This window comes from Nomascus leucogenys, chromosome 6 (genome assembly GCF_006542625.1).
Source record: "Nomascus leucogenys isolate Asia chromosome 6, Asia_NLE_v1, whole genome shotgun sequence".
In the NCBI taxonomy this organism is placed as follows: domain Eukaryota; kingdom Metazoa; phylum Chordata; class Mammalia; order Primates; family Hylobatidae; genus Nomascus; species Nomascus leucogenys.
Genome location: NC_044386.1, coordinates 6,155,985 through 6,180,114, shown reverse-complemented (window position 1 = coordinate 6,180,114; position 24,130 = coordinate 6,155,985). Strand labels below are relative to the sequence as shown.

General features: G+C 46.4%; 1 protein-coding gene across 1 annotated transcript in view; it reads right to left on the bottom strand.

Moving 5' to 3' along the window:
* Positions 1 to 2,227: 2,227 nt before the first annotated feature.
* The window catches only part of TENT4A (terminal nucleotidyltransferase 4A), a 43,393-nt gene continuing 21,490 nt past the window's right edge, over positions 2,228 to 24,130 (bottom strand). The window contains exons 2-13 of the mRNA XM_030813902.1: positions 21,544 to 21,667; positions 20,437 to 20,483; positions 19,321 to 19,441; positions 16,570 to 16,677; positions 15,395 to 15,523; positions 12,822 to 13,035; positions 10,665 to 10,791; positions 9,600 to 9,700; positions 8,747 to 8,919; positions 8,055 to 8,213; positions 6,243 to 6,407; positions 2,228 to 4,544 (exon numbers count right to left, since the gene is read on the bottom strand). Coding sequence (XP_030669762.1) covers positions 4,350 to 4,544; positions 6,243 to 6,407; positions 8,055 to 8,213; positions 8,747 to 8,919; positions 9,600 to 9,700; positions 10,665 to 10,791; positions 12,822 to 13,035; positions 15,395 to 15,523; positions 16,570 to 16,677; positions 19,321 to 19,441; positions 20,437 to 20,483; positions 21,544 to 21,667 — 1,663 coding nt within the window. The 3' untranslated portion in view covers positions 2,228 to 4,349. The remainder of the gene's footprint in view (positions 4,545 to 6,242; positions 6,408 to 8,054; positions 8,214 to 8,746; positions 8,920 to 9,599; positions 9,701 to 10,664; positions 10,792 to 12,821; positions 13,036 to 15,394; positions 15,524 to 16,569; positions 16,678 to 19,320; positions 19,442 to 20,436; positions 20,484 to 21,543; positions 21,668 to 24,130) is intronic.

Below are 24,130 nucleotides of genomic sequence, written 5' to 3'. Positions count from 1 at the left end.
CCCCTCCCAGGCTAACTCTCCCACACGGGCCCTGGAGACACAATGCAGGCAACATATTTTCGGGCCATTCTTAAACAACAGGCGTAGCCTCCAGTGTGGTGTCTGGGATGTGTGTCTGTTTAACGGGAGCCACTGTCCATTCTAGGCAGTTATCTTTGACCAAAGGTAGTCAAAGTCACCTAAGGATTGGCAAGAACCTCACAAGTTATCGACAGCAGGAGGATGACACACACACGACAAGTTCTCAGGACTTAGGGCATCACAGGTGACCCAGTCATAATGAAACCACATCTGGATTACAAACGTTGCCACCGCCCCTGCGTACGGCTCATGCCCAGGCCGAGGCACGCCGGGCAAAGCATTTACAGGGCCCTCTGCGTATCTCAGGGTAGAGGGGTGGCAGTCAAGACCCTGGGCAAATCAAAAGGAACATATGGAAGCTGGTCACGAGGGGGTTACCTGTTACCACGAGATCCAGTGCATGGGGTCCCGAGACGACGTGGTGGGCTTGCTGATGTTCATGCAGTGGCCTGGACAGGTTCAGTCTGCCCTCAGAAAGCCCTTACCTTCCAGTACTTCCAGCTTCCTAGGACAGCAGGACCCATTTGACACCTCAGGTGCCTCTGTGGGGCCTCAGGCTCCCTGGTAACGTGGCTGCTCCTAGAAGCCTCCTAAAGGCAGCTCTCCTCAGTACCAGTGGCTGAGTAGGCAGCATCACAACTCACGGGGAAATCCAGGACAGGTCAAGAGTGCCTCCCCCCGACACCCACCAGTCCCGCCTCCAACACAGAGGCTAACTCAGCCACGTCTCCCGCCTCCAGTGCCCTCCACCTCAGCACTGTCCTGGGCTCCTCCTCCAGATGCCCCTAGCTATAAGCCCTCCAGTTCCCTCGGAGGCCCTGCTCAACTCCTGCCAGCCCCACCCTGCCCACCACAGCTCATGCAGAAGCTGCACAGGGCTCTGCCCCCTGGAGAGGCTTTGGAGTCCCACCCAGCTGCCTGTCGTCTTCCCCTAAGCACCACCATATGGTGCTGTCAGCGGCTTCTGCACACTCTTAGGAACCAGGTGCCATGAGGATAGGGCTGCTCTATTCCCCAGGTGGAAGAAATGTGTGTTTTACCCACAACACCCACCTTGACAACTGGAAAGACTCTAGAGCTGATGGCTCTAGAACATGCACTCAAGGGGCTGCACAGGCTGGGACATGCAGTTCTGTCACTTACTGGCCTAGAAGAATTCTTGTACCTTTCCTTATAAATTCCAAATGTCGGCAGGGCACGGTGGCTCACGCCTGTAATCCCAGCACTATGGGAGGCCGAGGTGGGCAGATGACCTGAAGTCAGGAGTTCGAGACCAGCCTGGCCGACATGGTGAAACCCCCATCTCTACTAAAAATACAAAAATCAGCCGGGCATGGTGGTGGGTGCCTCTAATCCCAGCTACTTGGCAGGCTGAGGCAGGAGAATCGCTTGAACTTGGGAGGCGGAGCCTGTGGTGAGATGAGATTGTGCCACTATACTCCAGCCTGGGCAACAGGGCAAGACTCTGTCTCAAAATAAATAAATAAAAAAATCCCAAATGTCAGTTACATTTTAAGCTACATTATGATTGCTTGGTTTGTAATGTCTTGTTTGCAAGTGATGCAATGCTGACCTAAAAGAAATGAAGAAACTAAAATGTTGCCCCTGGGCGGTCTAAGTATACATAGTATCACATAGCAGCTTGCCAGAAACTGCATATAAGAATCATTTAAACAGTTTTACTGAATTCCTGTTAGCATCAGAATGTGAGGACAGAGGGCAGGTTTCCATTACTGTTTTATAGGCCTTATGCAAAGTCTAGAACCTCTTTGTTTTTTTGTTTTTGAGACAGGGTCTCACTCTGTCGCCCAGGCTGGAGTGCAGTAGCACAGTCTCAGCTCACTGCAACCTCTGCCTCCCGGGTTCGAGCAATTCTCACGCCTCACCCTCCCGAGTAGCTGGGATTACAGGTGTGAGCCACCACACCTGGCTAATTTTTGTATTTTTACCTCCTCCTACTCTAACGGACCAGTGACAACATAATCTCCCTGCCACAACTTGCTTTACAGGACTGGAATCATCTGCCTTCTCTTGAATCTTATCTGGAATAACTGGCTAAAGCACTGCCCTAATTTAGAAATTCAATATAGAAAATGTAGAAGCCACTCTTGCCCTTGAAAGCATACACTCGGACACAAACACAAAACTGGTTTCCAAAGTTTATTAAAAATCAAAGAATAGAAAAACTTTACATAAAAATATGTCAATTTTAGCTTCCATATTGTTGTCCACACACAAAAAAATCGAAACATGATATTTTTTTGTCAAACCTGTAGCACACGACCACAGTGGTAGCCAGGCCAATTCATTTGCTTCACCATGACAGAAATGGAACATGGTACCTGTGTCTATGAATCGAGCTTTAAAATGCACACCCCACGGGACACACACTGCCAGCCCCGTAGTGGTTTCCTTAATGTGGGTTTACAGTCAATATTGCTAATGCGTAGAGATTAGTACAGGCCTACAGATCAGTTTTTATAAATATTCTTTATCAATAGGTTCACAATTTAAATATTTTAAATATTTTTGATAACTTTCAGTCATCGAGAACTGCAGACACAGTGTGCTACTCTATTCTGGAATGCCTCCTAGAGAACCCGCAGTCGCAGCTGACAGCTCCCAATGACAGAGTGAGCCAGTCCTGCTTCAAAAGGGCAGACCGCAGACATCTTAAAGCTTGTCCTTGCTGGGCGTCGATCACATTCAGAGATCAATCTAGAACTCCCCACTGCCGCACATCCATCAGATGTCATGGTAATAAGTATCTTGTCTCAACATTCTCCACTAGTGGACTTCAAAGGCCAACCTACCTGTAGTGTTTAGCAAGACCAGACCCCCGTTTTAAAAACAGGAAGTCAGATGGCCTACAAGATGCAACCAACTCCCAGGACAACTGTGGTGCTCCAAAAACTCAGGGTTAGGCAGGGTGGACATATTCTTGTTCAAAAAAAGGTAACAAAGACAGTGGTTGTTGTGGCAGAATACACTTGCATAGTATACCTGTATGCTTCCGACATTGGGCGCCAGCGGTCCCGGCCCCAACGCTGGGCTGTGCTCTCCTGCGACACGATCCGTTAAAACACTCCCCACGGCGCACTGGGCAGCTGAAGCACTTCTCCTGGATTTGCTCTTAACAGAACGAATGCATACGCTACAGATTCCTCAACGGAATCAACAGAATTCCTTTCTCCACATTCCTAAAACTGGGTATCACGGTCCGCGATAATAGTCACCAGACCCATCATCACAGGCTATGTCACTAAAACTGACCGAAGCGTTTTCCAGTTCACATTTTCCTAAAGATTTTATAATGTGACAACCCTTCTCTCCTTAGAAAGTTATACTTCTGGCACTTGAAATGCTGGATTTGTTGTCCAGTTTAAAAGAACTGAAAACCAAAACATTAAAACTCTGTGGTCAGAGCAAGACAACGGCCTGGGGCCCGACAGCAGGGCCACGGGCAGTCTGTCAGGTGGCTCTGGAGCCAAGCCCTTTGGAAAACCGTCAGGGCAGCCTGGCTCCTTCACTCACTTCCGAGCAAAAGAAAAGACATCAAAATAAAACCCCAAACCCCTCATCATGGTGTTTGTAACAATGCTCGTCAGACAACCAGCCGACACGATGACCCAACTTAGAAAATGCAGCTCGGGAAAGGACCTAAGCTTGTTTAAAAAAAATTCCCTCCTCCCTTAAATATAACTTATGTGAAAATAGGAAATTAAATAAAAAATATCTGAGTTATTGCACAAATCATAAGTTTTCAATATTTACATAGAAAAACAGTTCTGAAATTTCAAACAAAATGTGAGGGCAGTAAAACAATGACCTCCCAAGCCTATCCGTGGAGGAAAGACACACGAACGGGGTTTGATCTCCTCTGCTGCTTTGACAAACAGGAAACGAAAATAGCAAACCGCAAAGGAACAGACGGCAAACCGTGAAGGAACAGACATGGCTACCTCAAACCGCAAGTGCATGTTCACGTCCCTGCAGTTCCTGAGCCCGACCTGCCTCAGCACTGAAGGAAGAATCCTGGGAAGGCAGAAAACAACGTCCACGTTTAATAAGGCTTCACAGATGAGCACAACGAGCTGTTCTTGAAGATGGACGCGACCACCACACAAAGAAACATGCAGAGTGATCAGCGGCGGGCGTGCCGCGAGCCCGGCTGACGTGCGGGGTGCTGGTCTCGGTTCCCCTGCCGGTGGCCGAGGCCGCGGGGCAGTCTGCGGAGGGGTGGGGGAGGCTGACGCAGCCAGGAGCCATTATCTGCTGAGGCTGACGGGCAGACTGTCCCGCGTGTGTGTGTGTTTTTTCCTCCTCCAGCCGGTGCGGTTATACTGGTGGTGTCCCCTGTTGCCCACAGGGGGCCGCACACCTCCGCTACCCACAGAGCTGTAACCGTTGCCTTGGGTGTGGCCGTGAGAGCCCTTCATGGACAGTTTCATGCCATTGTGCTGCTGGAGAAAGAGAGAGACAGCAGTGTTGGAGCCAGACAGCAGGCACAATGCCCACATCCTCGGGCAGTGACCACACTAAGCACCGACGTAATGTTACGTAGGGAGGAGGGATGGACTTCCCAACTCCTCCATCTGAGAGAAAAGCATTCTTCCCATTCCGTGACTGACTGAAGGCAAGAACCATGTACCAGGATCAAACCAAACAAATTCAGCAGAACCTCACTTCTAACTTGTTCCACTTATCCATAGAAATAAGGTCCCTAGCTGGGTGCCAGTGGCTTGTGCCTGTAATTCCAGCACTTTGGGAGGCCGAGGCAGGCAGGTCACTTGAGGTCAGCAGCTCGAGACCAGCCTGACCAACATGGTGAAACCCCATCTCTACTAAAAATAAAAAAATCGGTTGGGTGTGATGGCACACACATGTAATTCCAGCTACTCGAGAGGCTGAGGCACAAGAATTGCTTGAACCCGGGAGGCAGAGGTTGCAGTGAGCTGAGATCACACCACTGCACTCCAGCCTGGGTGATGGAGTGAGATTCTGTCCCCCAAAAAAAAAGAAATAAGAAGGTCCCTGTCATGTTCTTCCCCCAACTGTGGCCTTCTAGAAAGAACCGATCGAGTCACACATGCCAGAGCCTGGCGCTCTCACCCTCAGCAGCCTGTCGATCCCGGCATGCAGCAGCCTGTGCTTGGGCTGCACCCAAAGCACATTCCCTGCACTGCAAAGTCCCGGCCAAGCAGACTGAGAGGAAACACACGCCGGCTTCAGGAAAGTCTCAGAGCAAGACAAACAGCAAGAGGAGGCTGGGAAAGCAAAGCCAAAATGCAAAGAAGGGGCTGTTGTGCGAAGCTGTTCTTTCACCCTGAATGTGTCTATCGGGGATGGATAAATCCAAGAGGAAATGCTCTATTACTTAACTCCTAAAAACAATCATCATACAACACAGGGCCAAAGAGGCGAGCCTCAAGAATAAAAAACTTACTGGCAAAATAGGATTAGACAAGCAAAGGAGGAGCGGAGTAAAGAGGTGTGGACACCGATGAAAGCACCGAGCATCCGCAGAGCCCAAGGGAACATCACTCGTGATGGGGGCTGACCTGGAAGATCTTTGCCATGGCTCTCCCAATCATTTAGGTACTTCAAGAATATAGGGACTTAATGTGACCTGTTTTCTCCGTGCATACAGCGGGACTTGAGAGGAGCCACAGGGGCAGGCATGCCAGGGCCCTGCTGAGGCCCAGCACACAGCTCTGCCCGCCCTAACGCTTGCTCCCGCCCCAGGCGGGGATCAGGCAATGTGGGACTGACAGCAGCATACATGGGACATCATGGCAAGATCTGCTCTTGGTTTTATCATTTGCTTCTTGAAAACCAAGGTATTTAGCATATAAATCAATTATATAAATGGGAAAAGTCTTCATTTTGAGCCTTATTTCAAACTTCAGTTTTATGCTATCAGTTCAACAGAGGAATTAAGAGATGTTTGTGGCAACCAATTAAACTATATATTACATCTTAAAATAACTTAACTTTTTAAAGTTTTGTTTGGAAAGACAAGCAAACATGAGGCTGAATGACAACAAAGCAAATTTCATTTTCAAATGATCTCTCTGGAATTCTCTTTGGAGGAGAAAACATTTAGTGCCACCTCTCACATGGCAGCTTGAACAGGTGAACACACAAGGACAGAGCTATACCTTATGATACAGATGAGGGCTTGAGAGCGGGTTGGGGGACGCTGAGGGAATGGCCGGGGAAGACATGTGGTGGACGGCTTTCAAAGACGCAGTTCCTTCTACACCAGCTTGTCTGCAAGGAACAGGAGCAACCCCTAGGGTCGGTGGAGGTATAGTAAACCTGGTCTAGGAACAAAACGAGAGACGGCCATGGGTACCAAATCAATTAGAGGAAAACCATCCGGGTTCTAAGCTCAGCACCACCAAAGGGCAGCTCATAAATTGCACAGTTGCATGTGGGCTCCATAGAGCAGTCTGTGTTACTATAACCTAACAATACTGTGCTTTGAATTGGAAATACCTCATATTCTGAAACAGCAACTGGCACATAAAGTATGCCCAGTAATCCAAGTCATAAAGTTTAAAACTCATTGAAGATCAAACAATCAAGACATTAGAGTCATCAGAATAACAACTGACCTACTCACACGCTGAACTCAGGGGTCACAGCCCAAGGCTGGCCCAACTGGTGGCCTGAGGGGCCGTGGGACAGCTGGCAGTTGCTTCCTTGCCTGCTGTCCAGGTCCCAGGCTGCTTCTAGGTCAGCATCACCCATTACTGTCAGCAGCAGAAGTGCGCTAACGAGAACCCCTTTTCTCAGACTTGCAACACTGACCTTGTTGCATCTTGGCATCCCATGCATTTACCCCAACAACCTCTACAGATTGACTGTGCCCAACAGTCTTCTTAGATAAAAACCTATAAACCCTCAGCGTCCCTAGACTTCACACTCGAACCACACAAGCAGCCGCAGAGTGTGGCTCTATAGCTCAGCAGCCGCACTGGGCTCTCAAGGGCCCCAAGGCTTGTGGGTGTGACAAATGGCCAGGACGTCAGGGCCACTGTGATGACCATAAAAAGGCAACCAAGTTTATCTGTGGTATAACTGATTTTAAGAGTGTAAATAATTGCCTCAGAATTTTACATTTATGCAGTAATTAGACATGTTATGGTGTCTGGCTGGGCCATGGCTCTGCTCATCAACTCTGTGGGTCATTACAGAGCCAGCATCCCAGAAGCTCCGCCAGAATCAGGGTGGATCCTGTGAGAATGTCTTCCCCAGAGCACAGTGCAAAACTCCAAGAAATGAGTCAAAACACTTTTGCATGTACCTACATAGTTTTATGCTCAAATTATACCCCACATTTCAGAAAATGGTTTTCAGTCAATTAACATGTTGGGTTTATACCCACACATATTCCAGTGATGTATAATCGGAAGTAGATACAAAATTTAGTATTTATAAAATTATCCTTTAGATTTCTAATTTTATCTAAATTTTAAAAACAGTATATTCTAATAGAAAAAGCCTGAGAAATTATGCCTAATTTAAAACATGAAAAAAGTCTAATAAGTTCACATTAAAACTTTTAAAAAGTCTCAACAATGAGATTCTGAGAGGAAGTAGGGACAAGTGTCTGGCGCTGCTTGGTGCCCGGCTGAGTGGGTCGCGACTGGGTCGCTCTCTCAAGATGACCCTCGACAGCAGTCTCATGCTGGGGCAGTGAGGAAACTTGCAGGAGGGCAGTGGACCCGGCCCCCGTGAAAAGCCACGGCAGCACTCAAGAACCACAGTCTCCTCGCTGCTGAAACTATACATGGGGGACCTTAACACCACAAAAAAGAGAGGATTTCCTAGAACAACACAGCAATGGCCAAAGACTCAAAAAGTTACTCTTCTAATTCAAAGGACCATCAATCTCTAGTGCATATCACAGCTTGGATGCTGTTCCCAGGGGCCACCAGCGGGAAGGGTGCCAGAGGGCCACGTACCTGATTGTTGGTTGTCATGATCAGTGTTCTGGAAGTGGTGGGCTGAGGTTTGCCACTGGGCATTGGCAAGGCGGTGGGTAAGCCGGCCATGAGAGGAGCTGGCGCTTGCAGACTGAACTGGTAAACACTGGGTGTTGTGCAGGGCGGTGTGTCTGAATCCTTGAACCCGGTACAAAAAAACAACAAGGACAGCTGTACCACAAAGGCGCACTACTACTTCCTTAAAGCTATGAAAAGAAACGCCTGCATCCAGGCTGGCTATGAAAGGTTATTCAAATTAAGTGTAACTTCTGAACAGGCAGCCCAAACCTACCCAGGCTTCCTTCAAGTAATTTCATCAAAACTGAAAAAGAATGTTAAAGGAAATACAGAAGAGATACTTGGATTTAATTTTTTTTTTAAATCTTCAAATAAATTTTTAAAAACTACTCAAGAAAGTCCACTGTAGTTCAACTGTGAAGAGGATTACTGCCTTCGACAGCCGCATGAGCCACACAGGTTCTGAAGGTTCACAGCAGGGGCAAGGAAGCCTGGTGCCGACATCACGGGGCTGCCCCCCACCCACCTCCACACACATACAAGGAAACAAAACCTGAGCAAAACCAAGGGGGAGATTTTAAGCTCGCGGCTATGGACATTTACCAGAGACACAAACTGTCCAACAGACACATGGAGGAGGGGAGGGCACTCACAACATCACTCCCAGAAAGTGAAGACACAGAAGAGGCTGAGGAGCCTGAAGACAGGAGCTGGGGGCTGGACAGCGACAAAGTCAAGCGCTGGCCATAGGGAGACTCAGGCTCTCGGTTCTGCGTCTGCTCCCCATTGCACGTGGCTATTCGCTCTTTGATCTTGATCCTGTTGTCTGTGGAGGGAAAAAGCCTTGGTTAATAACTCCTGAGAACCGCGGTGTAGAGCCGCCCCAGCAGCATCAGTCATGGGTTCTGCTGAGGCAGGAACGCTGCTAATGTGACTGACAAACCCAACATTAGGTTTTGCTTGATTTAATTTTAAAGATTACATTCAATTAGTTATCGGAAAACATTAAACATGTTTGTAATAACTTGGGTATGCAAATCATCTTCAATTGTGAACTTTCTAAAATCTAAATACAGATCAAGTATTTTTTACTTTATTTTACTTTATTTAGCATCCTAATTAGGATGTACTGTAAGTACAAATAAATACACACTGGATTTCAGACAGTACAAAAAACAGCTATAAAATATCTCAATTATTTTATGTTGATTACATGTTGAAATGTTAATATTTTGACTTGAGTTGAATAAAGTCTATCAGAATTATTTCACCTGTTTCTTTTCACATTTGACACAGCCTTAGAAACTTTGAAATTCTATGTGTGGCATATATTGTATTGTTTCTACTGGACAGTGCTGCTCTAGATCTTATTGTCTTCTTAATTAATGCTCATCAGAAAAACTAGCTATTTTCTTAATTTGACCAATTTACCACAAAGGAATAGACACTTCTGCATGAACACGCCAGCCAGTGGTTAGGATGAACACAAATGAATTAATCTCTCACCCATGCCTGGTGACGGGTGGGCTTTGCTGCCCCACTTCTCTTTGATCCACCTCCGGTAGTCAATCACCTCCTGAGTTACTTTGATGATTCTTCCTAAAGTACTGCAAAGGGACATTGTTGGAGATCAACAGAGTACAACAGGTATCAGGGAGCTGAGAACCCCTCTCGAGCAGCTACCTTATACCCCTAACAGATCATCTCGCTAGTTGAAGGACAATAGGAAAGGAGCTAAAATACGTTGATAAATTTCTATGACTTCTAATGATTCAGCTCAAGCATACCCTGGGATTGCAGCACATCTACCTACAGAAGACCACTGTGAAATGCAGCTCCAAGTAGGGGAGCGGGGCCTTCCCACCCACGATGATCATACAGTGCTGACATTTCACTTCCCACTGCATGGGCGAGAATGGAGATGGTACCAAGACAAGTGCCCTACACGGGGCCCAGAGCTCCTCCTGAAAACACTGAGCAGACAGCGGCTCAGGAACACAGATCTCCAGCACCACCAGCACCTGCAGCGGCTGCCGAGCCAGGCCTCGAAACCTGTTTATTCCATCATCCACCATGGAACGGATCTATCAAACTGTTTCGAATTCCACTCTTGACGACCACGTTACTCTTCCTTCCCATTCCTATCTCATCTCCCACCCCTTCAAATCCCACCACTTCCACCACCACAGCATGATCTGGGTGAGAAGTAAATACTTCTGACTACATTTTGGGACTGTAAAAATGCCCCAAAATGTAGAACAAGGGACGAGTGTACATAAGAGAAGATGGTAGGGATTGAATTTTAAAAGCCAGAAATCACCTCCCCAAAACAAAAGACCCTGAAGAAAATGTCAAATCTCCAAGAAAGAAATTTTCAACTCTCAACCATGGATGAATCCCACACAGCCATCCCATATTCCTAGAAGGCCTTCCTTCACCAACATATCTAGATTCTACTGAAATATGGCAGAACATCCCTTCATAAATTTCATGGAGGTAAGTGACACAGGAAAGGGGTAAGTACCATCCCACATGCACGCTGAGCCCAGACGCAGACACACAACCCATTACCTTTCGGCATCTCTGTTTGGATAGGACCTGGCCAGCGGCGACACGGCATGGCTGAGCACTATGTAGGCATAGTCGAAGACCTGCTTCACCTGCATGGCGCCATACGAGCTCCGGCCAACGTCATTCCCTGCAGCAAAAAGGCCATGTCAGACTCTCCCCACATGCACACCATCGTCCACGTGTTTCGGATCTTCTCACACGAGTGACTCTGAAGCAGGCCCTCACCACTGAAACTCTTCCAGACCCTACCAGCAAAGCCCAGATAGGCGAACACAATGGACACGCATGGCACTCGGCACTGGCAAAGGCCCTGTCAATCACCATGCACAGGGCACGGTCTGTGAGTGCCGAGGGGACTGGTCTGCATCATCAGCGCCCACGTGCTCATGGCCCACCACATGGAGGCAGCTGCCATTCACAGACGGAGTGACAGCCCACAAAAAGCCACCTCTCCAGGTGGCAGAAACATGAGGGAGACAAAGACTACCACTGTGCAGACCAGCAGCACCGACCCACTGCGATCGCTGATCTGACAATCAGGAGGCCTCACAGTGCCCCAACAGGGCAGGTAGAAGGGCAGCTCACCCCAAGTGCATCACAAATCAGTCAACACTAAAGGAACCTACAGGAAGTAAATCCTTTAGAATGGAATGTGAATTCTCATGTGTGGAAAACTGGGACAGCAAATCAAAGGAATCTGTCACAGAAGTCACCAAGGAAGCCAGTCAGGAGAAGCTTAATTTTCATAAGAAAAGCACTGTTTCGAATTTTAATTTACACACAACTCATTCTTCACAATCAGGTTAAGTGTGGATTCCTTTTAAAGGACATATATTCTAAGTACTGGAATTTTATCTTTTCTAGATTTCTGTTATAACTCAATGATTATGTGGGTCTTTGTCTTTTGAGTACATTTCAGCAGACACTTGAAGACAATGGCAATGTCTCCAGAGTGACTGATCCAACAGACAAAAAGATGGATGATACACTGCCACACCGTGCTACCACGAAAACCACTCAAGAGCCTGCATAAATCACGCCATCTACAAACAACAACAAAACACATCAGCCAACGTGTTTTCCTTGAGATGATCTTTAGGAAATAAATAAAGCTCACATCCCAGAAGCCATAAAACAAAAATAACCATTAAATCTGAGGGGTTCTTATAAATGTATAGGAGCTGAATAAAAAAACACAAATGCAAAAAACAAATTGGAAAAAGTATGACATGTGAGACGAGAAAGGCTTCCCCGACACACACAGGCCGTGCACACAGCAGGGGAGGGCAGCCAGCGACCAGGCGGACAGCACACAGAGCCACACAGAGAAGGCCCAGGGCCACGCGCCTGGAGCTGGGCTCTCCCCCACCTGTTCTGTCACCTGTCCGTCAACGATTTTATCACCAACAGTAAGAACGGTATCTCACCTAACAGACGCTCAATCAATATTTGTGGAATTCATAAATAACAATGTGTTTAACCCCACTAATCATTAAAGAAATGTAAATTTAAAAGCGTAACACATGGTTTTATCAGATTGCCAAAGATTTTAAAAGGCTGTCACCAAAGGAATGAGGACATAAATACCCTTGAATATGCCAATGGGAATAAAAACCAGGAAATCTCTAGCCCAGCCTTAGACTCTTCAATGCGGCAATCCTCACGACAAAACACAACCTACACACATAGGAAAGGGTCGAGGGTAAGCGTTAAGTCAAAAGCCAAGTGACAAACGTGTTTGCGTTGTGGGATGTGTTCAACAAGATAACAATAATAAACATTAATATCCATATAGGGAAAAAGTGGAGAAATACATATCCAAATAAAAGGGGATTAATGGCATCCATGGTTTTTCTATATTACATACTTCTGGGAAACAAATGGTTTAGGGTGGACATACTTCAATAATCAGAAAAAAAATATTGTCCTTAATTCTGCTTTATTATAGAATGTAAACAGATGGAAAGACAAAAAGTTAATTAGAAGCATTAAATAAGGATTTCTCAAAGTGTGATTATTAACTGGTTAGTATAAGAGAAACCTGCATCAAGAGCAAATGAACTGCCCGGGACTCTCAGAGCCCCAACACAGCCCCCGTCACCAGCACGCCCCCGAGGCTGGCCTAGCTCCCAGCAGTGGAGATCAGGGCGCCCTTACCTGGCAGCAGGGGGTCCTCAATGCACAGCATCGACGGTCTGTACCCACTGGTCATGGCTTTCATGATCTCCTCTTTGGCGATATAGGCACCTCCTTCTTTGATTCTAATACCGGTTTTCAAGTAATTAAAATTTCTCCCATAGAGTTCAAAAAATTCTACAAGAAGCATTCCAAGGTTTTCATCAGCTCTCCGGGCATCAATTCTTGGATGCAACTGTAAAAGCAACGCACCCACAATTTGTATGGATTCATGGCATGTTCTAAAGAAAACAGCATGCAACGAAGTCTGCTGTCCAGCAGCCTCTTTAAGGCAATACCAGTGAGTGGCACTCGCTCACTCACTAGCACCACGAGGAAGCCTGAACAGCAGCCTCTTCAATGAGGAGTGTTCAAAAGAAATACAATGTACTAATCTGAATTTTAGTGTAGTTTAATTTTTGAAATTGGTAATCCATACAGCAAACTTCCTGCAAACACAGATATCTGATTAACCAACTATTGGCAAATAAGTTGACTACATTCTGCATAACTTAGTCACCATGGAGTCACCTGGATGGTAGATGTAATTTCAGATTCTCATCATCCTAATTTCATTATGCTGAAGCACAACCAACAGGGGTCAGTGTTAGACTGAATAGTATGGCAGTATCGCATAAAACCAGAAAGTGAAAGGATTGATTTTAGCTGTGTATAGGTCATTAGTATTGTATCATAATATTTATAGCAAGCTTCCATCCTGCTTGTCACACAGATGAGTACCACTCTCAGTGCAGTGCCATATTGTCTTCAAAAGCAGGCACTGGGCTTGTTCGGAAGCAAACCACTGTCCACCACACTCCTGAGGGTCATAATTCTCAGCTGTCCAGACCTGCATTGCCCACATGTCTATTTAAATGAATTAAAACAAATTAATTAAAAATCCAGCTTGTTGCTCTCACCAGCCACACTGCAATACTCAGTAGCCACGTGTGGCGCCCAGCCCCTTGCTGGACCACGCAGAGGTGGCCATCACCATCACAGAATTCTATCAGACAGTGCCAACTCGAAAGGGACGGACAAGGGCACATGAGAGAAAGCTCTCAGAGAAGCACGGTGCATGAAACTATTTATAACACAGAGTGCCAGGAGGAGCTGCAGCTCGAAAGCATACAAATGTTTTTAGGGTTCAGAAGAATCCCGGAGTTCTCTGCATATTTCCACCATACAAGAGGAGGATTCCGATTCTGGCCTCACCTTTATTCCCTTCCTTATGCCTTGTCTTTTAGCCAAAATCACATATCCAAGAGGCTGGCCGGTGCCAGGGTGGGCCTCCTCCCCTCCCTTAGTCAAGAAACTCAGATGCTGCCAGTCACACCGCTGAGGCAGGACAAGCTCTGGGCACTGGACAAGGCACAGGGATGTGGCGGGGAACACAGGAATCCCACCCATGCTATGGTGGCCTCCTGTGGGGTTACAGGATCACCGAAAGGACCCTCTGAGGGGGTGGCAGGAGGCCCTGGACCCAGGCCTGGCACATGGCACATGCATGATCAAAGTATTAAGTAGCTGTTGTTACTACAAGGCCATGAACATAGTGCAAGTCAGGAGTATATTAGTAAAGAACAGAGGCCCATGTTTAATTCAAAATAATGTCCAAAAACTATGGAAGAAAGGCTATATATAAGGGCCACATCTCAGAGGGGAAAGTGAAGACAGGACAGTGTGACTATAACTGTAAGAAAACAGACAAGGAATTCCATTTTCACTACTTTTAAAGCATCTTTGCAGAGACAGACCAAGGAAGCTGCGATCATCACAGGTGGTTACCCAGTGATTCTACTATCACAGCATTCATGACAGTGAGAACATTACCAAATCATGGGCAGATTTGGTAATCTCAGCACAATCACAAAGACAAAATTAATGGTAAACATGGAGAAATACAGTTGTGCAGCTGAATTATATAGGCAAGATTTTGTAAAGAACAGAATTCTTCACTCAAGAAAATATAAACGGAATAATTACTGTTTCAATTAGAGGTGATTTTGTATGTTTAAAAAGTATAATTACAGTTTATCAATACATCACAGCATTTAACAATACTTTTTAAAACACGTAGGTTTTCTATTGATAGATTTTCCATGTTACTCAACAAAATAAGGACCACATATAATTTAAGACAAAATAATGATGTTTCATCAGTCTGAGAAAGCTCTCTTGTAAATCCTTTTCTCATATGTGGTACTCAACTTTATTCTGAGACAAATTTTTTTCGATATAAATCACAGACAAGCACCAAGCACCAAGAAACGTTTATTGTTTACCATGAATTCCCTGAGCTTGGACTGATGTGCACTGGACTCACAGGCACCCCTGCACTAACAGTTACATCCAGTACAAAATGAGCTACAAAGGAGCATCCAGAAAGGTGCATTGATCAAGAGGGTTTGATTGTAAAAATCAGAAATCAGCCTCTACCAAACTGAAACAATATAGTAAAAGGAGAGCAAAGGCTGCTGGAACCCACTAGGCAACTGGTTGGAAGAGTCTACTCACACGTCTCAACAGAAACGATCTCAAGAAAGCATACGTACCTGTAGAAAGCTAATGGCCATTAAAATTAGGCTGTATGAGCTAATTCCACCTGTAAAAACTTCATTCAGGTCCCTCTGCAGAAGGAACTGTTTCAATACTAAAATCAAGTAAGGCAGCAATGAATATTTCTGTAAATTCCAAAAGAAAAAGATTTACTAAGTAGTTACCATACTTTCAAAGAGATTTCACATAGCAAATCACACAAGACAGAAAGAAAGTTTCCTCGATCCTCTTGCCCATCTGAAGGCTCTCAGCCAGTAAGTCTCAAACTTTGGTTGGGGGACGCTAAGAATTAATTTCCTGAGGGGCTTGTGAAAATCGAGACTGTGGAGCTCTCCCTCAGTTACGACTCAGCAGAGGTGCACCCCCACCACGAGGAGTCCACAGGCACAAAGGAACCCAGGGAGAGACCAGTGCATTCGCTGGAGTATTTATGTGCTTGCTACACAGGCCATGAGGACAGTGGGGGCTCCGAAGCAGGAGAGCAGAGTGAGGGTGGCAAGGAAGGCAGAGCGGCAGGAGATGGCGGGAGGGAGGGAAAGCCTGGCTGCTGCTGTTCACGTTGTGCTGGGGGCAGATGTACTCCTTCAGACCAGATGGCAAGGGGGAAGGGGGAACCTGAAGGGCAAGGCCCTTGAAAATGGAACAAGACGGGACCAGATTGCAGGGGTGGGTCTGCCCCTGCTAAGGACTGCACGGCCTCTACTGTAACAGGAGGTCATGACCACCCGTTTAATACCAGGCACATGGTCAGAGTCCCAAATATGTCAGCTCAACCAAGTCTCTCTGCCCATCCTCAGGCACTGAAACCACCCAAAGTGAGTATATTTAAGGCACCTCATGAGTTATCAACTTCCACCTGGGTAAAACCTGCAAATGAGGCACTCTGAGCTAGAAGCAAAGTCTGTTTGTAATAACTAGAAAGAACATTTTAACAAAGCTCTCTAAAATAACTGTCAACTTTATAAAATGGTTACTCAAGCAAATTTTAAAAACAGCTATGTAATTTCAAAGTATCTCTAGAAATAATATTGTAGGAGAAATAATTTAAGTGCAGTCTGTATTACGAAAGATTTCTGTGTGCAGCTGACAGCTGTAAACATCTGTAGGATGCCACCAAGCATAAGCACTCCAGTCCTGCACTCTCGCCGCGCTGGGTCACCAAGCACAGTACCTTCATGTAATTCTTGATGAACTCCGCTGCCCGGACGCCCGTCTCCATGTTAAAGCTGATGTCAACTTTCACTTCAGTCTCCTGATCTGTGAGCTTTATTATTGGTACCTGTAAAGATTTCATTTTAAAAACTGCTTTAATATGCAGGACTCTCCACGGTCAGGCACCAAAATGCTGCCAAAGCTGTACAGAGGTTTGGTGTTTTTTCTTAGTAATGAAAAAGGGGTCAGAGAACACTGTCAGCATCAGTAGTCCCTGAAACCAGGATGACTCCCAGGCCCCAGCCCCTCACAGCAGGACTCACGTTCTGCCCAGCCCCTGTAGCCCTGGATCAGCACCCGAGGTGACCAAGCATCAAAGAGAAGTGAGGGGAGGGAGCCAACAGGGAATAGGAGTTAGTCTCTGCCACGCCCACCCTATGTGTTGGGATGGAGAGAGGTGCTTGGCCCCCGACTTCTATTTGGCAGAATTTTTGAAATCATTTAATGTAACTTCGAAGCCATTTTTTAAAATTGTATGTTATACTGATATTGTTTCTCTACTTTGGGTTTTCACTTTTTAAGACAACTTTACTAAAAAAATTTTTCCCCTAAAAAATTCAGCAAATAAAAGGCTATTTTAGAAATATTCTCGCCAACAAGAACTGTCACAGAATGGCACTCAAAAGCTGCCTGAGCAACTGTCCAGACCACACTCATGCCCCACCCTCCACCCTACCAGTAAAACTGCGTTCTTCCAGAAGAAAAGGCAATGTTTTGTTTCCTTCAGCCTTGAAGGATTAAAAAAGGAATTCCTTTAACCAAAACAATCAGGGTCTAATGAAAAGTTTAAATGCCAGTGATAGGCAACGTAGGGACAGTGCATTCAGTACACACCTATTCTGGGCTTTAATGTCTACACTTGAGGGCAAACAACCAAGGACTCAGCGTGTGAGGACAGGCCAGTGGCGCCAGAGTCACCTGGACACCACTGCGACCACCAAGCAGGGTAAGCCCTGAGGCCAGTACGTTCTTAAGAAGGCAGAGAAACAAAATACTTTCCCAAAGAACTCATCAGAAACTGCTTTGGAAGAAGCCAACACTCAACGGCTATGCCTCCCTGACACCCAGAGTTCAGGAAGCAGCTTCCTTTCCATCTCATGGACTCCTCCCCACCATCACTCCTGGCACTCTCCTGCCCTTCTCTTGCACACACTCACTCACGGCAGGAACCCCAAATCCTGCAGGCGAGGAGTTAACACTGTGTAACACAGTTTTGGGTTGTTGTTCCAAATAGACAAGATTTCACCTTAAACTCAGCCCTCGCCCTGGGGCTCTCGTGCCCATGACCGGCCGGCTGCACTGTGCTCCCCGGAAAGGAGCAGTGGCAGGCTCCAGGCTCTCCCTACAGTCTACACTGGCCCTCAGGTAACAGAGGAAAAGATACTTAGTAGCCAATATGCGACAGTAATGAGGTCACTGGGACTAAGCTGTTACTGTAACTGCTCAACCTACTGTGTGTCCTCAGGACAGCCGCGCCTCAGTTCCTCTACTCCAAAGGTGGTCGCCTGGTCAGGATTCCCACCCACCTCCCCGCTGCCCCTTGGCACACACAGAGGAGCAGCGGATAACAGCAGCTTGGGCTACGCTGCCGACCCACCTTGGGCTAACGATCTCACCTCTCCACACCTCAGTTTCCTCACCTGTAAAATGTGAACAGCAACAGCATCTGCTGATGAGAGTGGCTGGGAGAGCTAAGTGCAGTAAGGCCCATAAGCATTTGAGAAAGTGGCCAGCCAGGGCTTGTCTCATGCTAATGAGAAGAGCCAACAGCCCCTTCTGGAACCTGGGCCTGGAGGGATCCTCCGGTGCTACCTGCTCGCTCTGGTCCACATGACAGTGACATGAGCATGTGCACTTCGTTAACTCTCACCAAGAGGTGCACCTGGTACATATGCACTTTTCAGTGCACATATCAGGTTTTAAAACCTGCCCCCAGCCTCAATCAAAAGCACCTGACAATGAGAAACGTGAATGCCCCCTCCCCTATCACCACACAGGCAGGAGGAAGCTCCTGCCTTAACTTACACTCTGCTAAACACTATAAGGATGTGAATCACACACCACATAAGTTGACACACAAATTTAAAAATGAAATGCTAGCCAGTAGCACAGGTGAGCTAAGAACTGTCATACAACAGGCAAGTACCTCATAGTCCCTGGGGGGCTTATAATCTTGAACTGACATAAACCTTAACAAGTACACACCAGAAACAGTCTCATCTTCAAACTTCCCCTAAAGATAAGAGGCTTTTCATAGATGTATAGTTTTTGGAACAACGAAAGGAACAGCTAAGTTGTTCCTCTTTAATATAACATAGCAAATGGTAATCATAAAAACCATGGTTTAATCACTGAGCCACACTCTCCATAATGGGCAGCACCTGAATGTCAGTGTCCGGTTTCAGATATGACTCTCCTATTCATCCTAACACAAGTAGACACAATCACATATTTTCATTCCAAGAACAGTTCAATGGGCTCACAAATCCCAAAAGTTCAGACTGCCACTAAACATGTTCTCAGTTGGTGATCATGACCATAAAACAAAAACATAAAACACATGTCTGTACCAGAAGCAGATTAATCTTCAAAACTGTAGCCAATAATTGTGTAAAATACCACGAGCTCGTCTGACATAGGCATATCCTGTGCCCACCTGGGATGTGAAAAGGCTCCTGCCAGGTCAGAGGGGCCAAAGCCAGGCACTCACCGTAGCCTTGTCAAGGACTTTGATGGAACACGGCTCAGCCACGTTGTGCTTCCGCAGGGCTTGCTCCAGCAGCTGTAAAGGAGGACGCTCCCATTTCCCGAAGACCACCAGGTCTATGTCGCTGACAGAAGAAAACGCACGTCAGCCACTGCTCCCCTCACCACAGCCTACACACTCGTGTGGGGAGGATAAGCACCACGTGCCTGTGTCTCCCCCAAAGGCCAAGACACAATCCCACTAGCCTATGGCCCCTAAGGAGGTGAAATGCAGTTCATGAACTACAGCAAGTCCTCGCTGAACTGAAGGGAAGACTTCCGTATTTGTAGCATAAGATGGAAAGCAAGAAGGTTAAATGATTCTCCCAGCAGCACTAGGTATGTGAGGGGATTCACATGAAAACGCCTGCCCCCAAACCAGGCTGAGGCCCCGCTCTCCCAGCACCTACTCCAGCACTGCCTACACTGGATCACTCCTGCCAACCCAGGGATTCCTGGATACCTGTACTTGTTCAATTACCCACTGGCCCTGCTAACGTCAACCCCCAAATCCTGAGATTATAGCCTCTTCAGCCTCCAAATGCTAACTAGCAGTGGGTTAACAGAAGGTAAACTTTGAATGAGACAGTGCAAAGGAAATTTAGTTGGGTATCAAGAATCCTTAATGAGAAAATACTAGTTTGTATTTTAGAATGCAAACTTGTTTGACATTTTCCTATCAGGTAAAAATACTTAGAAAATACTATTTAAAGAGAATTTTGCTTGAATCTTCATCAAAACATAAGATCAATTTTTCAAACACATGTCCTAAAATATCAGCAGAATGTTTTCTATTGCGTTTACTTCCCACAGTCCTCCCACCTGTCTTCTTCATGTTTCCAGCATGAAGCATTTTTGCACCCCAACAAATTAAGTGTGAGAGGCAAAATGCAAAGCATTGAATTCATCATAACACTAAATTAAATCTTTCTGCCAGTTTCCCTCTGTAACCACAGTCTTTTCCTTTAGCTGGCATTTCTCGCCTTAGACTCAATTACAAAGAATCTATTTGTAGCCCTTAATATTGCACAGACACCATCCCAGCCCCCCACTAGCCCATGCCATGCAGTCTGGTACTCACCTAGTTGGAAGATAGAGACCTGTACTAAAGCTGCCAAATATCTGTACCTGAAAGAAAGAGTGGTTGCCTTAAAATGTATACCACAAACCAAGCAGTCACACTACCATTATTTCTTACTAAAAGAAAGCCCTCACTATATCCTTGGGTAAAAAATAAAACTACCTTGGAAACTGATGGAGGGGACCGTGTAACAATCAACCAGAAAATTCCCTTTAAGTTAAAGACATGCCCCAAAAACGAATGTTTAAAAACTCAAAATTAAGAGGTGAAACAAGTTTTGTCCTCACCCTACAACCCTTCAAAGCTCAGGACTTTTCAGAGCTAGCTTCAAACCCTTCAACCTCTTCTTAAACCCACAGCTAAGGCACTGGGGCAGGGCTTTGTCCTAGGGCTCTGAAGTTTAAAGCCAAAAATATGTATCACTTTAAAAGAGGAGCAGAAAACTGGGTCGTCCTTGCCCACTGCCCACCAAGAGCACACATGCCCCTCACAGCTGGGGCACGGCCAGCCCTGCTGGTCCACTGAGCCCAGCCAGCAGCAGGGAAGGCTGCTGAATAGAGCCGGCCAGGGGCAGGCTTCACACCACCGGCACCAAGCATTCCAGAAGGCCCCACTCCACATGTCAAAAAACACTTGTTCCTTCACTGCAAGAGTGGTGTGTGATGAGGGAACACTTCCAAGTTTTACAAAAATGAACACATTATATGCTACCACGTGTGGTGGTGGGAAAGCAGGGGTGGGTGACAGGGTGAAATTTCTAAATTTTAAGGTGAACTTAAGAGAAACAATCACACCATTCTCCCCCCTCCAAAAAAAAAAAAAAAAAAAGCCAACAAATCCCTCAGCCGATGGTCCTCGCGCTTGAGTGTGCGCCAGCATCACACAGACGCACGGCCACCACAGGTGTCTAAGGCAGCAGGTGCAGGTGGGCCGGGGGCCATGCATTCCAGGCGACTCTGGCCTTCTCAAAGCACACTTGTTGGAGAACTGCTGCCTCGGGCCAACGAGAAAAGGTCTGTGTGGATCCAGCCAACACATCATCATCACAGGGTATTTAAATTTACTCGCACGTGACATGAGACACAGAACTCCAAAGAACATACTCACATCAGCCGTCGGCCAAAGGTCTTTCACCACAGTTTCGATCCGTTTCACCACCTCTCTTCTCATAGCTGCTTCTTCAGGACAAGGGGACATGAAGTTATAAAAGTCAATTATTTCCTCATGTAGTCTAATGGACAAAAGAGAAAACATACTAGAGTTACAATGAAACGTCACCACACTTTCTGTTCTGTTCTTACATCAGGATGACACTCAAACATATTTCTGGCCACGAAATTCAGTTTCATTTCTCCTCTGAAAGTATAAAATGAAAACTCTGTGCTCAACAAACTTACTTACACAGTATGACTTAGCAACACTAAACAAGTGAATTTTGTCAATACCAAGTATCAATAAATGTACAACTGGCCTTTAAAGACTTATCCAAAAAAATCATCTCAGTGACTTTACATTGAAAAAATGAGAGAATTCCATCCAGGAAGTGTGAAAGCAGCTTTCCAATGAATGTGGCACAGTCAGGCACAGTTCTGAGGGTGGGAACCATCTCCAGCGCATGCCCCAAGGCCCCAGCGGCACCTCCCTGAGTGCCTCACGCTAAGGAGCATGGGAGGGACTGAGAACGGGCCAAGGTGTGGGGAAGGAACATGTGAACAGGAAAAAAGGTATGTGAGTCCTCAGGGGCCCGGCGGCCCAGGTCTGCCCAAGCTACCTGGTGAACATCCACTAAATCCTGGTTTCATCCGCCACAGTCTCAGCAGAGAGAAACAGGATCCCTGGAGGCAGAAAAGCTGATCTAATTCAATACTCAAGTATTCTCTCCTTAAGAGGCCAACAAGGAGGTCAACACCCAAATGCCTGTGGGACAGAAGTAGGGCCTCTCTCTCTTAACAAAGCTCACCACCCGGAGCAAGGCCTGGAAGATGCCTCATGCTGCCACCTCAAAGGTGCTGATCTCCTGTCACCCCATGGGCTCCAAGAGCTGAGGTCAGCCCTGTGGCCAGTGGCACCAGCCTATGTCATGAGTTAAGGCTGAGGCCTAAACCGATGACTGCAGGAAAAGTGCTGTCGTCCTCTTTTCCTTTAAGGGATTAATTAAAGATGGAGAGAGGGGAAGGCAAATTATCCAATCCTAGGAATTATAACAAACCAAACTTGCCTGTTTCCATTCTAAGTTTCATTAATAAGGCAAACAGCAGAAGACAAAACAGGGCCAACGAACAGAGCTGGCAATGTGGAAGCAAGTAGCACCTCTTACAGGACCTGCCAGGGGTGAGTCCAAAGGTCAGTGGCCCCGTGTCAGCCTACAGTTTGGCTCTTGTATAAGGTTAATTTCAACTGTCTCTCACCTAAAGTATCGCCACTTCCTATCCCGCCAAAAAAGTCATTTTGAGTAAGCATTCCAAACCGTTCAGAGAGGGTTTAAGGCTAGGCTACAAGCACACACGAGACTCCAGTAGCAGCAAATAAATGCTGGGCACTCTTGCTCATGAAGCACCTGCAAATCAGGCCATGCCTGGAGCCTGATTTTATCTATCACATTCAATTTAAAAAAATAGGTGGCCGGATGCAGTGGCTCATGCCTGTAATCCCAGTACTTTGGGAGGCCGAGGTGGGTGGATCACGAGTTCAGGAGATCAAGACCATCCTGGCTAAAATGGTGAAACCTCTATTCTCTACCAAAAATAGAAAAAAATTAGCCGGGCATGGTGGCACATGCTTGTAGTCCCAGCTACTCGGAAAACTGAGGCAGGAGAATCGCTTGAACCTGGGAGGCAGAGGCTGCACTGGGCCGAGATTGCACCACTGCACTCCAGCCTGGGCGACACAGCGAGACTCCATCTCACCAAAAAAAAAAAGTAAGAAAAAAACCTCACCCCAAGCATGGTCCCAATTCAGACAGCCACCAGTCCAGCTGTTAATAGATCCCAACATTACAATATTTTTTTCAAACTGATCAAACTACAAGAGCTTTGAAGTAAAGCTTCTATCTTTTCAACAATTGCTGAGCACCAACTACATACTAAGCATTTAACTATCTTTTCTACCAGCTCAGTAGGCCACTTTAAAGTCTGAGGTATTACCTACAACTTCCTACCACTTAGTAATGTAAGCAGGACTAGATATGCCACGTTAGCAGGTTAACATCCACCCTAGGGAAGAGCCACAGGCCAGCCTCTCTCCATCAGGAAAAGCGTCTGGGTGGATCCCTTCACCTTCACCAGTCACTATCACTGTCACTGCAGAGAGCTAGGGACAGTCCTGGGCTATCCATGAGAACAGCACTGGGAAGTCTGTCCACCTAAACCACCACACCACGTGGCCTCCTGCACCTCACAGTCCCGTTCTGAGGATAATAACAGGAGTAGAGAAATTTAGAGAGATTCTAACAAAGATGCACGCTTGGAATTATTAAATAATTGGCCCAAAGTCACAGAAGAATGCCAAAGCTAGGATGCTAAAATTCTATCCACATCCCCCATACTTAACTCATTAAAGCATATTGTAAACAGGGCATTCCAATTTGTAAAAATGCCACTCCACGTTTCCACCTGCAGAGTAGAATGTCCTGTCAACTTTAAGTTCTACCTGAAGTAACGGCAACATCAAATAGCTTTCAGGACCTGTGCAGCCA